Source organism: Ovis aries, chromosome X (assembly GCF_016772045.2).
Source record: "Ovis aries strain OAR_USU_Benz2616 breed Rambouillet chromosome X, ARS-UI_Ramb_v3.0, whole genome shotgun sequence".
Lineage (NCBI taxonomy): Eukaryota > Metazoa > Chordata > Mammalia > Artiodactyla > Bovidae > Ovis > Ovis aries.
The window spans coordinates 64,211,677-64,229,478 of record NC_056080.1 but is presented as its reverse complement, the minus strand read 5'-3'; the positions used below and the strand labels follow the sequence as shown (position 1 = coordinate 64,229,478).

The 17,802-nt window shown below is 38.1% G+C and overlaps 1 protein-coding gene across 3 annotated transcripts in view; it reads right to left on the bottom strand.

The window, feature by feature from the left end:
* The window catches only part of OGT (O-linked N-acetylglucosamine (GlcNAc) transferase), a 42,792-nt gene that overhangs the window by 12,413 nt on the left and 12,577 nt on the right, over positions 1-17,802 (bottom strand). For all 3 annotated transcript variants that reach the window (XM_060408195.1, XM_004022178.5, XM_004022177.5), the window contains exons 4-18: positions 13,878-13,946; positions 10,499-10,615; positions 7,917-7,996; positions 7,246-7,441; positions 6,849-6,989; positions 6,174-6,274; positions 5,862-6,015; positions 5,659-5,760; positions 5,282-5,461; positions 4,257-4,415; positions 4,051-4,140; positions 2,010-2,135; positions 1,431-1,601; positions 1,204-1,320; positions 941-1,111 (exon numbers count right to left, since the gene is read on the bottom strand). In XM_060408195.1, coding sequence (XP_060264178.1) covers positions 941-1,111; positions 1,204-1,320; positions 1,431-1,601; positions 2,010-2,135; positions 4,051-4,140; positions 4,257-4,415; positions 5,282-5,461; positions 5,659-5,760; positions 5,862-6,015; positions 6,174-6,274; positions 6,849-6,989; positions 7,246-7,441; positions 7,917-7,996; positions 10,499-10,615; positions 13,878-13,946 — 1,974 coding nt within the window. The remainder of the gene's footprint in view (positions 1-940; positions 1,112-1,203; positions 1,321-1,430; positions 1,602-2,009; positions 2,136-4,050; positions 4,141-4,256; positions 4,416-5,281; positions 5,462-5,658; positions 5,761-5,861; positions 6,016-6,173; positions 6,275-6,848; positions 6,990-7,245; positions 7,442-7,916; positions 7,997-10,498; positions 10,616-13,877; positions 13,947-17,802) is intronic.

Sequence of the window (17,802 nt, the reverse complement as noted above, 5' to 3'; positions counted from 1 at the left end):
ATAGTCTTATCTTGCAATTCCCACACATCTGGGGACTACCTTACATTGTTATGTAACTATTCCAGGTGTGATGGACGTCTCATACAAATGGGCATTGTGTTCTACATTCAAAATTCTTTGCCCTTGTACACTTCAAGTATTACACTTTTTTTCCCTTAAGTCAAGCATGTCTGCCCTATTGTTTCAAAGGACGGTTAACCAGAAGGGGGGGAAAAACACATCAGTCTTTTCAACTCACCTGAATTCACTTCAAGCACCCTCTGTATAAATTGCTATACCACTAAAACTTTTAACTCCTAAGAGGCCAAAGATGCTTGCCTTATATCTCTTGACAGAGCTACACATTCACTTATTCAAGTACACAAGCAATATATATTTACTGAGCACATACTACATTACAGAGGCTAAGATACAGGCTCTAAAGTAATTCAATTCAGTGGCAAATACATTCAAACCCAGGACTTAGAATGTGTTGTGCTGGATGTAAAGATACATGCCAAATATTTCAGAAGCAGAGAATACAGGTACCAATGGAGCAGGGAAGGAGAGGTTACAGATATGGACAGAAACAGATTGTCGGAGGAGCTGTCTGAACTGACAGTCTTAAGAGATGAGTAAGATTTAACTGGGGAAAGGATGAATTATATAGAAGCAAGAAACTGTACGATGTCTACAGATATTTCACCATTGGTAACAGTAAAGCCACAGAGGCAGGGAATAACAAGGTATTAACACAGAAGACTCTCATTAAGTAATCTGATGGCTGAATACAAGTGACTTTTAAAATCAAACAAACCTATATAAGATGCCAGTTTTCCCCAAATTCATTTCCTCATCTATAAAACAGGAGTAATGATGCTTACCTCCTAGAGTTATGAGATCTGAAAAAGGTAAATGTATACTTGGTGGTACACAGTACATTCTATTATTCTCTTCTTACCTGGGTAGTTGCCAGTCCATTGCTAATACTGAATCCATTAATTGTTATCTGAATTTGTCCTCTGTTAATCATTTCAATTACTGCTTCTGCAATAGTATTCATAGGAATGACAGGCATATTAAGAGCTGTATTACTGCTGTCCGCATTGTCTCCTCCATCAGGACATTTCATCTTAAAATAATTACACACAAAATACATCATTAGGGAAAAGATCCCAAATGCAGATAACTTTATTTCAATTACAATATTGACCAGGTTCTGACCTTGACAATTTTCACATCTGGTAGACTATCAAGAAATGCTTTGAGGTCGATGCCATTCAGCACAATCCGATTGTCATAAATGTGCCCATTGGATTTAAAATCGATAACTGCTTTTTTCTAATAAAAAAAAGTTTCAGACATATCTGTTAGGATGCACAGGAACAGTAGTAAAAAATAAATGACTACAGTTCTTTGCAATTCCCCTACAGTATTGTTTTTCTACCTACCTTCAGGTGAGGGAACATATTAGCATGATCACCAATAAAGAAAGTATGAGGCATATAAGCCAGCTTCTCAGAATATTGCTCAGCAACTTCAGCAGGTGAAGTTTCCTGATCAGTGATGATATAATCCATGAAAAGTGCGCCACTAGTCCCAGGATACCCCAGCCACATTGCCTAGAAGAAAAAAAAAAATCAGATGGAAAACTAAGAACCTTCATCAAAAGGGTCTAAAATTAAATAAGTCAACAAACGAGGGTGGACTTCTTTAGCCAAGAGCAATCAAGTAATATTTCAAACTAAACTTCCAAGTGCTAAACTGTTTTTCCAATTTATAACACAGAACAACTGTTTACATCAACTACAAACTGCATGTCTCCATAAACACGTACCTGTGGGCATTGTGTCCTTACCTATAATTCTTTGTCCCTATGCATTTTCAAGAACTACACTTTTTTCATAAGTTAGGCACGTCTATCCTATTGTGTCAAAGGACAGTTAATCAGAGGGGGGAAAAACATATCATTGTCTTTTTAGCCCAATAAACATAGTGAATGTTATTATTATTATCATTATTTCCTTTACCTGAATAGGAGCTGGCCTGAGAGCAAAGAGTTCATTTCGAGCACCCTTGGTATAACCATTCATATTTACAAGGATGTGTATACCATCTTGATGGATGCGATCAGCTGCTTTTCCATTGCATGGAATCTACAGAATAAAAAAATAAAAATTTATTATGTACAATCTCAGACTGATTCAATTAGCCTTAATGATATTAAACAGAATTCAAATTCCCAGATGCAAAAATACAAGAACACAAATTAAGAAAACATTAATGCAGAGTAAAAATATGGTTAAGTGCCATTAAAATGGGCCCACAGTATCACAGAAACAGGATACAGAGGAAGGAGAGTTTAATTCTACATTGAATGTATGAACAACTAGGCTTCATAGCAGAGATGGTATTTGAAATGGGTGTCCAAAGATGCATAAGAGTTTGAGGGAGTTGGAAGAATTATAATCTCACAGAGAACTGTATGAATAAGGAACCAGAGTAAAGTGCACAGTAGGTTGAAAAAAATGGGTAGATCACTTCTGTTTGCTATGGGGTATAACTGAAGGCTGATGGTGGGTGAAAAGCAGTGGCAAACAAGGTTGCAGTCAAACTCATAAAGGTTGTGAAGGCCATTCTGAAGAGTCTGGACTTCCTATATGAAGTTTACATATATGAAGATTACTTAAAAAAAACCCTCCAGGTATAAAACAAGCCACAGGGATATAACTTATGACATGAGGAATATGGTCATAATACTGGAGTAACTTTGTAAGGAAACAGATGATTACCAGACTTTTCATGGTGATTTCATAATATGTGCAAGTATCAATTAACTATGTAGTACACCTGAAATTTTCCCAGGTGGCGCTAGTGGTAAAGAACCCGCCTGCCAATGCAGGAGATGCAAGAGACACAGGTTTGATCTCTGGGTTGCCAAGATCCCCTGGAGAAGGGAATGGCAACCCACTCCAGTATTCTTGCCTGGAGAATCCCATGGACAGAGGAGCCTCGGGGGCTACAGTCCATAGGGTTCAAAGAGTCAGACACAACTAAAGCAACTTAGCGAGTGCACACACACCTGAAACTAATATTGTATGTCAACTATGCTTCAATTAATATATATGTATAAAAGATATATATATATTTTAAAGAGTTTATACTTCAGTCAATAAGCAGTGAATCCTGAAAGGTCTCAAGAGATGGAGGGTCGTATGCTGCTTGGTCGCAGAAGAGTCCAACCCTACACCAAAAATGGTAAGGTGTACTTCCAAAGTAATAGCTATAATGCAAAAGATGTTGGGTACAAATTATTTATGAAATGACAAGAGTCTTGCAGTTCTACTAGGACTTCAATGATTCATCTATATGAATTACTAGACATACCATACATACCTCTGTTAATCACCAAAGTGGCCAGAAGGGCCTGTAAGAAAAAACTCTAGTCCATACCTTCAGCAACATTCCCTCACAGGTTTCAATCTTAATTTATCATAAAACTTTAGCTCCTAGAGAAAATAGCAATGGAGCCAAGTATAGAAATAAAGATTTAAAGGCAAAGGCCCTTTAAATGACCTGTTTGTTCTTCCAAGCCACCATCTTGCTCAACTTATTCAGGTAATATTAGATATCTACTGTCACAAGTGCTAGCTCAATCCCCAGAGAAGTTCTATGTCCAAGCAGAGATATATCATATTTCTATTTAATTGCAACCTCAGCAAAATCCATGATGATTATAAATGTAATGTAATAAATGTAAACAATCAAGGAAATAAGATCAAAGCAACTGCCCACAGGCATGTAGTATGCATGTGCGTGCATGCGTGCGTGTGTGTGTTAGTTGCTCAGTCGTTTCTGACTCTTTGCGACCCCATGGGCAAACCCACCAGGCTCCTCTGTCCATGGTATTCTCCAGGCAAGAATACTGGAGTGGGTTGCTATTCCTTTCTCCAGGAAAGGCATGAAAGAGCTGATGTTAAATATTTGTCAGGAAAAATACAAGCTAGACGTCAACAGTTTTATTCACTATTTGCTCAAATTAAAAAGCTAAAGTATAAGAGTTACACCTACCTGAGAAAGATCAATGAAATGATTGGCTTCTGCCATCACCTTCACTCGGAAGTTTGTGCCGTCATCTGGGCTCAAGGCATAACAGAATACCTGAAAGGCAGCACATAATATGTATGTAATAACCTTGGCTCAGATCTTTCCTAAAAAGACACTGGGCCTAACACCTAATGGCGACAATAGTGGCCCTAGGGAAACACTAGTCTTACCTCAAATTTATCAGGATTGTGCATGCCTGGAATAGACTGCATAAGATGAGAAGTAGGATGATTCCCAAAGTCAGAACTCACGTATCCTACACGCAGTCGACCATCACTGAGCTTCAAGTCTTTTGGATGCTCATATGGTGGTTTATGAAGTACATTAATCTAACAATGGAATTCAAGGCTTGTTAGTAAAATTGAATCTATATGTAAACTTTCACCTAGGAAAACTGACTAAAAACACAACTCACACCTATTGGGAATGGTTTTGTGCCCAGAATACTTCTTTAATTCATATAGCCAGTTCAATGCAACCTTATCAACTTATATAACATGGTTCATACTGTGACCTGTTTCTGAGGCCAGTGAAATAGCCCAAGCAAGTCTAAAAGTTATAGGAAGGAAGCAAAGTGGACAGAGTATGACAAACCCTACATTTAAGAAGAAAATTCTGTAGGGGAACATTTTCAAAAAACAGAATTAGACCTAGCACTCCACTCAATTCTGCTAAGTAAATTCCCACCTTTTATCAAGTAGTGCTCTGATTTTCAAAAATGAGTATAAACTATATTATTAAAAACTATGATTTTAAAACTAAAGGAAAACAACATCAGCCTACTGGTAGTATTTCAGTTAGGATTCTGCCTTATAGAATGGAAGGGATTATGATCAAGATAGGACAGGGACTTCCTTGGTGGTCCAGTGCCTAAGACTCCACGCTCTCAATGCAAAGGCCTGGGTTTGATCCTTGGTCAGGCAACTAGATCCTGTGTACTGCAACTAAAGATTGCATATGCCACAATGAAGACTGAAGATCCTGTATGCCACAACTAAGACCTGGTACAGCTAAATATAAAAATAAAAGACAGGACACAATGGAAGGAGCTTCTGGGCTCACTCACAAAGCTTCATTTCTCAACTTGGGTGGTGTTCACCTTACGATAACTCACTAAGCCATAAATCTGATTCACACAGTTCTTTGTATCTGTGTCTTACTTTACAACAAAAAGATTAAAACAAAAGACTTGCACCTTATCCAAGCAGAGGTTTCCATGCCTCTCAGCAATAGCTTTCCTGAAGCCATGAGAAAGAGGATATAGCATACTATGATGAGGATGCACAGAAGGCAACCTATTCTTCTCTAACTGGTCAGCCACAATGCTAACCAACTTCTTCATTCGCTCATCATAGTCTGTCCAGTCACAGACAATCTAGAGAAGGCAAAAAGAAGATATTATCCAGTAAATCGTATTCCACGACTTAACATTTTATGTGTCTTTGGCCTCAAGTAATGTCAGATAACCCATTAGAGAACACTGTCTCCAACCAAGCTTGGATTAATATGGCACATAACAATTAAAGAGAGATTACAACCCTGAAAGCCAGTTACTGGCCCGTTATTCTTTACCTGCAGGCAATGAGCCAAATTACAGTAAGCGTCAGGAAAATCAGGTTTAAGCTTCAGAGCAGTGCGATAAGAAGCAATTGCTTCTGGAATATTCCCTGAATCCTGGAAGTAAATAAAAGTGGGATGGTTAAAATGTTCCCTAAAATTAAAAACATTATCTACTAAGATGCACATATAATAAAATACATATTAAAAAATAGTACCTTGTGAATGGAAGCCAGATTACTGTGGGCATCTGCAAATGCAGGGTTAATCTGAATGGCACGAGTGTAACACTGCAAGGCTCCCTGAACATCCTGCATCTCCTTTAGGGTGTTTCCCATATTAGAGTAAGCATCAGCAAAGGTAGGACTGATTCTAAAGGACAGAACAAAGATTTTATTTCTCTAGTACTAAAACCTTTAACCCTGTAATATTAATTTAGTCTGCTGTTACTAAAAGTGCCATATATCAAATGTGCCAAACACCAAGCATTTAAAACCTTGAAAGAAAAAATAAGGCTGGGAGTCTCTTACCGAATCGCCTCCTTATAATGCATCAGAGCTTCCTGCAGTTTTCCCTGCTGCTGTAATACACTTGCTAAATTTGAATGGGCAGCAGCAAACTCTGGGAAGACCTATAAAGATTAAAAATGATAACTGAGGTTTAAAAAAATAACTTTAGCTTAAACAGCAGTAATAACTTACAAGAACTTGGCTCAAGCACCTTTATATCCCTATACTTCTCTCTACCTTCTCCAAGTCTATGCATTCTTCAAAGCCAAAGAGCTCAAATTCCACCTCTTTATTTTATACCTCTCCATGTTTCAAAACATAATGAGGTAGACCTCTCCTCATCTTAATTTATGCTGGTAACTCTAGCATCTCTCTCTTTGAAATTGCTACCACATCTAACCAACATTATAGCCATCAGGCACTGAAATTATATACTTACTGATAACTCCTCTTGAACTGTCGCTTACTGTTTAAATTTTTATGCAGATCTTATCTACACATAAAATAACAAACTCAATGTTAAGGACTTTCTTGAATGTTACAGGACCTCACTCATACTTTAGGTACTCAATTAATTGGTTCAATGAATGATTCAACCACTATTTATTTTTACGAAAGAGGTAGATGACATGGCAGATTTAACTGCCTTCCCTCTGCTATCACACAAAATACCCAGTCACACCACCCTCAACATACTTCTAATGCTTTACGATACAAGCGAACTGCCTCTTCAATGTTTCCCTGTTCCCGTTTGATATTGGCTAGGTTGTTCAGAGAGTCTGCATGGGTGGGACACAGTCGGAGAGCTGTATTATAACAATCTTCTGCTTCGGCAACCTAAAAAACAAAACAAACTATTCAAACCCTATACAGAGGAATCAAAGAGCCACCAGTGATATTATTCTAACAATTGCTTAGTTAAGCCTAGTGGCTGCTAACAGTCCAGAAACAGGTATTTTTGCTATTCTTCCTCTCAACCGAAACTCCGAAGTCAAACAATTTACCGCTTCAATATTTAATGACAATAAATACAAAAATAACTTTAAAAAAAATCCCACCAGGTAACAAAGAAAAAGTGAATAAAAATCCTTACACTGCCCTTCTCTTTGAGAGCATTGGCTAGGTTGCAGTAAGCATCAGGGAAATGCGGTTGCAGTTCAATAGCTCGCCTGTAGGTGTCTATTGCTAGATCTATCAGGCCTTGCTCATAGTATACACAAGCCAGGTTGCCATGTACCACTGCATGATTTGGACTCAAGCTTAGGGCACGAAGGTAAGCTGCCACAGCTCTGTAAATAAAACATACACACACAATACAGCTAACCTTTAGTGGATGCTTTGTTACAATTCATGCCATACTATACTTAATCTCAAAAATCAATATTGCACCTTTATAAAATGTATTTTTACACTGAAAATTTTTCTCTACCCACATAAGAAACAGGCTTTCCTTTGAAAACAACACAAAGTTAAAATTCAGGATTTACTTTACTTTTTGAACCATTAAGGAATAATTTTGTCTAAAAGATAACCATTTCAATAGTTTTACAATAAAGGAAATTTCAACTAAACTAGTGAGACAGATAGTGACTTTGTGAAAAGCCAACAATGCAAAGTCAGGCAATAATAAAAGGTAACACAGCAGATCTGATCAGGGAAAGCAACACTGTAGAAAAGGAGTGCATTTCAACAAACCATTGTAATAATTTCAGTCCAAACTCTCAAGTGTTGATACAACAGACTCCAAACAGAACATTCTCTCACCTGTCAAAAATCCGTGCCTCTTTCAAGACATTTCCTAAATTGATATAAGCATCCAGAAAATTGGGGTCAAGGGTGACAGCCTAAAAATTGCAAGATAGTTACTTAGAGGAAGTTAGAATTTCAGACTCACTTTCCAATTACAATTCTTAATTCTAACATAATTTTAGATGTCCCATTACATTTTCTAGTATAATTAGATATTATTTTTTATTTTTAAAACCCAATTATTTCAGTACATTCATTATTCACAAGCCTCAATATCATCAAAATAACTTCCTATGTAATATGAGTAAAATGTGTCCTGAAGGAAAAAATTTTAAACTGGGTCTGCTCCAATTTTATTCAGCTGAATACTTCTAATAGCTGGCCCTATTTTATTCTCAGTTAATGAAGCCTAGGTTTTCTAAAAAAATAATGGCAGGAAGAAGCAGCAAACTCTGAGAAAGGAAATATATACTTCAATAACTACAACTGTATACTCAGACATTAGTAACATATGTAATTAGAGCCATATATTCAGTAAGATACATTACTACAATGGGATGCTAACCATTAAATGGTCTTATCCAAATAGTTCTGAAGCTATCTTAACATATAAGCAGATATATCCACAGAAGTAATTCTCAACCCTGGCACTGTATCAGAATTCACCTCCTAAATGGTAGGACTTCCCTGGTGGCTCAGTTGGTAAAAAGTCTCCCTGCAATGTCGGAGACCAGGGTTTAATCCCTGGGCCGGGAAGATCCCCTGGAGAAGGAAATGGCAACCCGCTCCAGTATTCTGGCCTGGAGAATTCCATGGACAGAGGGGCCTGGTGGGGCTACAGCTCATGGGGTCACAAAGAGTCAGACACGACTGGAATGACTAACACTTCCTAAATAGCGCCTGAGTTCTATCACAGGGAAATTAAATCAGATTCTCTGAAAATGGGGCTGGGGTCTTTCCACAGAGATCTAGTGGTTAAGACTCTGCCTTCCAATGCAGGGAGTACAGTTCAATCCCTGATAAGGGAACTAAGATCCCACATGTCTTGGCTGCAGGCAAAAAGTAAAATAAAATAAAAATTTTAAAAATGAAAATGGGGCCAGGACATCCATATCTTTTACAAGCTCCTCATGTGCAACCAAAGAGAACCACTGAGCAAGAGTAGGTACTGTTTTTTTTCTTTTTAACTTTATTTATCTGGCTGCACCAGGTCTTAGTTGCAGCAGTCAGGATCTTTGATTTTCTGCAGCATGTAGGATATTTAGTTGAGCCACGTGGAATCTAGTTCCCTGACCAGGAATCAAACCTAGGTCCCTTGTACTGGGACCACAGAGTCTTAGCCACTGGACCACCATGAAGTCCCAGTAGGTACTCTTATAGTGTCAAAAGCAGAAACCTGAACTGAAACACTGAAAAGGTAAAGGTAAGAAGGAACTGCGAATATATTTAAGATTCATTAAGAATATTTTTTCCTAGCATAACCACAATACCAATATCATACTTAAAAATGACAGCAATTCCTTAATATCAAGTATCCATTCAGTGGTCCAATTTCTGATTAACTTTGATTCAGGATCCAAATAAGACCCATACAACATGTGAGTTTAATCTTTTAAATTAAAAGTTTAAATCTCCATTTTTATTCCTGCAATTTGTTGAAGAGGTCAGATCATTGTTCTATACAGCTTCCCACAGTTTGAATTTGCTGACTGCACTCCTATGGTATCTTTAACATGTTTATGCTTCCATCTCATGTTACTTCCTATAAATTGGTGGAACTACAAGCTTAATCAGATTTGGGTTCTTTTCTCTTTTTGAAAGGCTACTTCGCTAATGGAAGTATCAATACTTACTTCTATCATAAGGTACAAAATGTCTGGTTGGGTCTCTTTTTTGCCACTGATAAATGCCTAAATTAATGGTGATACTCAGATTCTATCATTTAACCTACTTCATTTATTAACTGGAACACCTGTATAAAAAGAAACTTTCTCCTATCAACTCTTGGGTTACCCTGATGTCCAGTTGACACAGGAGAGGACAATTTTTTAACCAGTTTTCATAATGAATTGGTCCTTATCTTCTGAAGATGACCCATGAATTTCTTCTGAGAATAATTATGCACTCATGAATTTAAAGAATTTGATAAGTTTCAATAATATTTCAATTATTATTCCCACTGATGCTCAACGCCCATTTTTAGACAGTGGAAGTCTCTTCCAGTTTCCTCCTGAGTACTTTTGACATAAATATATCGAAACTTCCGTGCTTTCTGCTATGACAGACTCTGGCACTCCAGATTAATTTTGTACATTTCCTGCCCCAGATCTGCAGTCAGTCTTTTCACCAAGGAACCCTGCTTCTTTACAACCCTGCTTCTTTTCAAGCTGCCAGTTTAAAAAAGCAACTTCTAATTACTAAAGTACATTTTCAATGCAAAACTGGAAACTGCCATATACCATCCAGCAAATGCTATAATACTGTCAGAGAAAGATATTACATGTCTACTTAAGTAAAGGACTATTATTCGGTTCTAACAGAAACACCCTGCATACATAAGTATTTCATAAATACCAATTATTAGTTTAATGACTAACCTTTTCAAAGTGATGAATTGCAAGCCAAATCTCCCCTTGTGCATTAAAAACACAGCCAAGATTACTCCAAGCTACTGCAAAGTTGGGTTGCGTCTCAATTGCTTTCAAATAACATGCCTTAGGAGGGGTTAATGAAAGAAGATGGGAGGGGAAGGAGGTAAAGGGAAAGGGGAAAATTTGTAAAGGAAAAAAAAAAAAAGATTGGGGGAGGGGGAAGAAGGTGATATCATTATTCCTTCTCTGACCAGCCAAAAGTGACCCTGCAGCATAGGCTCGCTTGCGCCAAAACTAATGCGCTGCCACAGCTGGCTGCTCCTGCGCTTGCGCCACCAGAACCCAGGTGCAAACCACCATGTTCAGTTCTGCCAACCGATAACCAACCCTTACACTGGGACTTAACCAGGAAGTCAGTTGCCTTAAGACTCCATGCCAGACTTCTCTTATCTGAACACCCAAGGGCTCCTGCTACTGTTTTCAAATGGTATCTAGGAGGTACAACTTAAGGCTAAATTCTTCCCACCTATCCTCCCTACTCAAGTTTCCCAAAGTGTGTTCTACAAGGTGATAACAGTTATTACCAGGAAAAAAAGATTTCATGATCAAATAAGAAAATAGAAAATAGGTTTCTTGACTATAGGACTTCCCTAAGCCTTTAACAGTATACAGAGGGTTCCCTAAACTTAGTTGATCATGGAATATTGGACATTTCATGATAATACTTATAAAACACATTTTGGGAAATGCTGCTCTAAATAAACAATATTGTTCCTCACTAACGTCAAACTATGCTGAGGAGGAAAATGTTTTTCTGCCAAGGCAGATATAAGGCCAAGCTGTCAGTCACATCCTCACAATGCCCTTGTCTCCAAGGGGGACTGAAGCTGAAACCTCATATGACAGGATTGCACCTAGGTTGAGGTCCCTGTAATGCGAGCGCAAACATCGCTTGCGCAACCTAACAGCATCGCACTGCGCAATCGCTGCGAACTGCTGCGCTACAGAGAACACCCCTAGACGCAGCAAACGGCCAACCAGATCCATTAATCTACTAGACAGGCCCATAGAGAATATTTTCTTAATGAGATTAGTTGGACTCAAGGTATGTTAAAACCCAATTTTATCCAAAAAGGCTACAGAATAGGACTGAGGGAGCCAGTCAATCAGATTACTCATCTAGTCAACCGTTCACAGGGGCTCATTTGCACGCATTGCGCATTAACGCTGCGCAGCCTTTGCGCTACTGCAGGGTCACAGCGCATCATCAGAAGAGCAGAATGCTGCAATCCAAACAAAGAAGAAAAAAGGAAAAAATGAACAACAAGAAGAGTTAGAAGCTTTTACTAGTAAATTATCTCTAATAATTTTTAATATCAATTAACTTTTACTTATCTTTGACAGAATTGTGGCTACAGTATAAAACATTTTCTTACATAACTTGCTTGTATTAAAATTATTTTAAGCTGTTTCTGAAGCCACAAGACAGAAGATTCAGGCATGGAGGCAAATTGTTTTGCTGTGGCAGTTACAAACCCGTTACCATATTTCTCATCATGTGACTTTTCGGTGCGTTCCTTGCTGGAAGAGGAGGAGGTGTGTGTCTGCCCTAGATCCAGGCCTCGAGCTCCCTTCAGCGAGGCACCTTACGCATGGAATAGGAGGTTTCACCCACCTGAAACCTTCTAAATACAATATCAATGGTGAAAAACCAAAAACAAGAGAGAAAATAAAAACAAGATCATTAGTAAAAGTTCAACAAAGCAATTGAAATTCTTTGGATGTCTATTACATATGGGAATGAGGACAGTCTCAAGTCTGTAATATGGGAAACATGCAGAAGGGAGAGGGTTAATCAGGGCTATTGCATACAGCAGGGATTTTGCTGGAAGAAAGGCTCTTTATTTTCTACAAAGACAACTGAATTTTGCTTCCATCTACTAGGAATATGCTGGCTTGAATTTTCAAATGCACTGATTACAAAAGAAATACATTGCATTTCACTCAAGAGTATTTTCTTGTTCACTAAACTCTCACAAAAAACAGAGTAACATTTTTCAAACTAGGTGTCTCCAGAGCTCTGAAATAAAGAAGTCAGCAACCTAAGGCAGGCGCAATGTCTCAGCCTAAACCGATCTCTAAAGCTGCAGTGAAGTGCAATTCATGTTAGCTGTCCGCTTGGTGGGGTGACAATTAATAGAAGCTTATCAAATATTTGTTCTATAAATTACCAATTAGATTTATCAACTAAGACTGAAATCAATTACAATTCATTAGCTGGAAACCTACATAAGGTTAATCCAAAGTGTCAGCAGAATTTATGAGCTATGCACTTAAAACTAGTGCCTTTTAACATTAGATAGTGCTGAAAAGCCTTGTCCCTCCCTGGATGAAGCAAACAGACAGCTACGCTGCGCATACACTCCACGTATTAGCATGCGCGTGGGGCTCAGAGCAACAGGTGGGAGTTTCAGAAGCATTCTGGTTTCTCCCCACTCCTCACCCCTGCAGCGCGGTTGCGTAAGGTGGCTTGTAACAAGACAATTTCATTTATAAATTTAATTTAAAATTATACCAAAAGCTTTAATAACCCAACCTGGTGTTCAAATTCATTATTTGGAAACACAATGCTAAAAGCCACCTTTCCACTTTGGCAAGTTTTCTTTCGATCAGTCCATTTCTCAAACAAACCAGCTTTGTCCTTCTGACTTTTTTTTTTAAGGAGGTGGGGTGGGAAGAATAAAAGAAGGAAGTAAGGAAGAAAAGAAGGTAAACAACTAGGATTGGAAAAGAGGAAAAAGGAACTTGGGGGAGGGAGTGGGGACAAGAAAGGGGGAGGATGTTCCAATTATTAATTTGCAATCATTTAACAGCCTTTCTTCCACTGTAAAAAGGGTGAGGAAGATGAAGGGAGGAAGGTTAAATAAGAACTTTAAATGCCAGTATTATAGGGTAACATTTGGATGAAATTCTTCTCCACTTACAAGCCACAAAGGACTTAGAAGAGCAGCATTTTCAATGGCACCTGCATCATATAGGAGTCTTGAGCCAAATCACAGGCGCTCTGCTTGTCACCAGCAGGCAAGCCTCAGATTTAATGGAATGTTATTTATTCCCACACAAGATCATGACGGAGCCCATTGTTATAAAGATGATCTAGTCAGCAGAAAGGCTCCAAAATGTTCAGGTTCTTGCTTTACCCCCAGATTTAGAACAGAAATGCCAAAGCCTGGCCCTGCTCTAGTCTGAGGCGATTCATGCCGTCAGTTTTCCTCAGTTTCATAGGACTGTTTTGTGAAGATAGCTCAATGAAGAGTTGAAGACTTGGCAAAAAGTACAAGTTTCCATAACACTGATGTTTAAATGTGTTCTATCAAACACCTACCTTGGCTTCTTCCAAGCGACCCAGGGCTTTGAGCAGGTTCCCCAGGTCACTGCGAACACAGTACAAATCCTAGAAACCCAAAGATATTCTGGCATTAATTACACTGCTTCGTCAACCAAAGATATCTTGACATTACTTCTATTCATCTAGCTCCATTTTTTATATCAATTAGAGATACTGCTTGACAAATTTCAGTACAGAACCACAATCCCTCATCCTCAATTCCAAAAATTTAAAAAACTCATTTGATGATTAAATCTGACTTGAACTGGAATGAAATTATTTACAGAGTTCACTGGTCCCACTCAGTATGAACACTCATACCTTTTGCTGCAGAAATACGTGTTGTACTAGAAGGCGCTGCTCCAGACTCACCTGGGGGTTATACATGGTATTATCATCTTTCTAAAGTCCTCAAAATTCTGAATTGTAAGATGCATTTGATCCCAGCGGTTTCAGATAAGACTATGGGCCTTGCTATAGTTCTCCTCTCCCCAAATGGTAGTCATGTTTAAAAAAAGCATCAAGTGTTTGTTCAACTATTTTGTTCAAGGTTATTATGAACCACTACTATATCAAGGGTCAAAATTTTTCCATAGTGGAAAAAAATATTTAGCTGCGATTAGTTATCAGCAAACCTGACCCTAAGGCTGTCAGACACATTTAGAAACTTATTTAGTGACTTCATTTCACTATTATAGACAAAAGGATTACCATCCAACCAAAGCTTTAATCCTGGCACCTGGCACTAGATTATTCATTAGTATTAAGTGCCATTAGAGTTGAGTGGGCGAATAATGAAAAGCAGTTGACTCCACTTTTTATTAGCAGCACAACTGTGTTACTAGTCATCTGACTCACCAGTCTGTTCATCAGTATGAAAGACAGGTCAGGACAGTGAGCTTAAATTTTTATTTGTCCTTATTTGCCTTTTCAGTCAACAAGCAAAGACAATGGCAATAGGGAGTAAGCTTATCATTCTAAATTGTTTCATGGGTCTAAGAGCCTTACACTAAGGCCTAGAAAGTGAAATTCAGTCAACTGTGCCAGAGTATCATCATATATATTATTCTATATGCAACTATATAATGGTTCCCAGAACCAGGTGATTAATTTAACTGATAAACAGCTTTTGTGACTGTATATTATTATCCATCAGGTGAACCAAAAGTCAGCCAGCCAAGAATAGGCTGCCACAGAAAACCCTTATGGTTGGCCATTCTGGGTCACTTCCATGAGCTACATGGTATGTCTGTCCATTGAATAATGATTGGTGTTTTGGGAAAGAAAGGTTGTCTCCTGTGACCTCAAGCACAAAAGGCTAACACTAATCCTTACAGGTATCATTAATCTTATTACAGACTTCTCCTCCTCTAATGAGTCTAAGTACTTTTTACCCCTATTTACACTCTGAGAAGTAATGAATTATATAACCTTGCTATCTTCTTTGTATGATTTTTTTTCCCCTAAACTTTAAGGGTTACCCTTCTGTTTTGGCAGACCATGACTGAACAATCCAATCTACTCATACAAACTCCTTCTACTACATCTGATTACTGTGGTTATACATCTTTGGACTTTTACCAATTCCTATGCCTTTTCTGAGCCATAGTAATCAGAAGTCTTGCAATACTTCTTCAACAATGACCCTAGTGGGCTATACATCTTGGCCAACTGTTGCATAATTTTACCCTCCAGTTTCTATAAACTCTTGGATGCACGCCATCCAAGTGCTGACAGTGTATGTCATATTTAGTTACATCCCAGTGTATATAAATATTTAGTTACATCATTTAGATCCATTACAACATGCTAAATCAAGTTAACACAGTGCCCATAGTTTAAAATAGATTATCTTCAAGATCACTATAAAACAATAAAGCAATTTTAGAAGGTAAAACATATATTAAATATCATAGTGAAATCCAATTTTCCCATTGGAAATTCAAACATTCATGCATGAATAACTAATTTCTAGAAAATTCAAAATTCAAGGATACCACTGTTCTCCCCCAAAGTTCAAAACCTATTCTGCTCCATTGTCATATCAAAAAAATATCTACTAGAAGAATCACATTTTTCAAACCTGGCCCACTGCATCCATTCCTAGGTTAATATTAGGTTGGTACAAAAGTAATTGCAGTTTCAGACTGTGAATTTTAAATCATTATAACTTGGCTCAAAAGCATCATTACTGATAAGAACCATTACAATCAACACATTTTTGCCAATGAGAAATAAGTTTATTTATTCCTGTAGCATAAAAATCTGTGCTTCAGAATTTGATGAACTCTTGGAAAGCATTTTCTGCATCCTACTGGTTGTGGAAGCATTTTCCCTGCGAAAAGTTATTGAGGTGCTTGAAAAAGTGGTAGGTGGTTGTCGAGAGGTCAGGTGAATATAGCAGATGAGGCAAAAGTAGCCAAATTTGCTCAACTTCTGAAGCATAGGTTGTGTGATGATGGGTGGTCAGGCACTGTGGCCTGGAAGAATTGGGCCCTTTCGGTTCACCAATGCTGGCTGCAGGCACTGAAGTGCATCTCATTGATTTGCTGAGCATACTTCTCAGATGTAATGGTTTTGCCAGGATTCAGAAGGCTGTAGTGGCTCAGATGGGCAGCAGACCACAAACAGTGACCATGACCTTTTCTGGTGCAAGTTTCACCTTGGAAAGTGCTTTGGAGCTGCTTCTTGGTCCAGCCACTGAGCTGGTTGTTGCCAGTTGTCCTATAAATTCCACTTTTCAGCACACGTTACAATCTGAGAAATGGTTTGTTGTTGTTGCATAGAATAAGAGAAGACAACACTTCAAAATGATAATTTTTTTTGATTTTTGGTCATCTCATGAGGGACTCACTTAACTGAGCTTTTTCACCTTTCCAATCTGCTTCAAATGCCAAATGACCATAGAATGATCGATGGTGGTTCTCAATTGGTCATTGTCACCTTCTGATTGTTGACCACTGTGCTCCTCCTCTTCAAGGCTCTTGTCTCCTTTGTAAAACTTCTTGAACCACCACTGCACTGTTATTTCTGGGCAAATGTCTTGTTGATGTTTTGAGTTGTCTCCACTGCTTTACAACCCATTTTGAACTCAAATAAGACAATCACTCTAATTTGCTTTCTAACATGATTTCCATAATTATAAGTATATAATAAATATAAATATTAAATAAACAGCAAGTATTAGGTAGGTGCAAAAGTAACTGTGGCTTTGCATTGTTGAACTTTGCTATTCAATACTGGAATACATTCTTAAATAAATCTGGTTATGTTATACATCATTTTAATGTGTTTCCTGATTTATGTTTTTTGCTAATAACCTTTACTTGCTGTGTATATTTATTTTAGACTAAGGAAATTATGTTAGACGAAAAGCAAATTCAAGCAATTTGCTTACTCAACTACAAAATGGGTCATAAAGAAGAGACAACTCACTACATCAACAATGCATTTGGCCCAAGATCACCTAACGAATGTACAGAGCAGTGGTGGTTCAAGAAGTTTTACAAAGGAGACAAGAGCCTTGAAGAGGAGGAGCACAGTGGTCAACAATCAGAAGGTGACAATGACCAATTGAGAACCACCATCGAAGCTGATCCTCTTACAACTACACGAGAAGTTGCTGAAGAACTCAACATCGATCATTCTATGGTTGTTTGGCATTTGAAGCAAATTGGAAAGGTGAAAAGGCTCAGTTAAGAGGGTCCCTCATGAGATGACCGAAAAAAAAAATAGTCATTTTTTAGTGTTGTCTTCTCTTATTCTATGCAACAACAACAAACCATTTCTCAATCAGACTGCAACGTGTGCTGAAAAGTGGAATTTATAGGACAACTGGCAACAACCAGCTCAGTGGCTGGACCAAGAAGCAGCTCCAAAGCACTTTCCAAGGTGAAACTTGCACCAGAAAAGGTCATGGTCA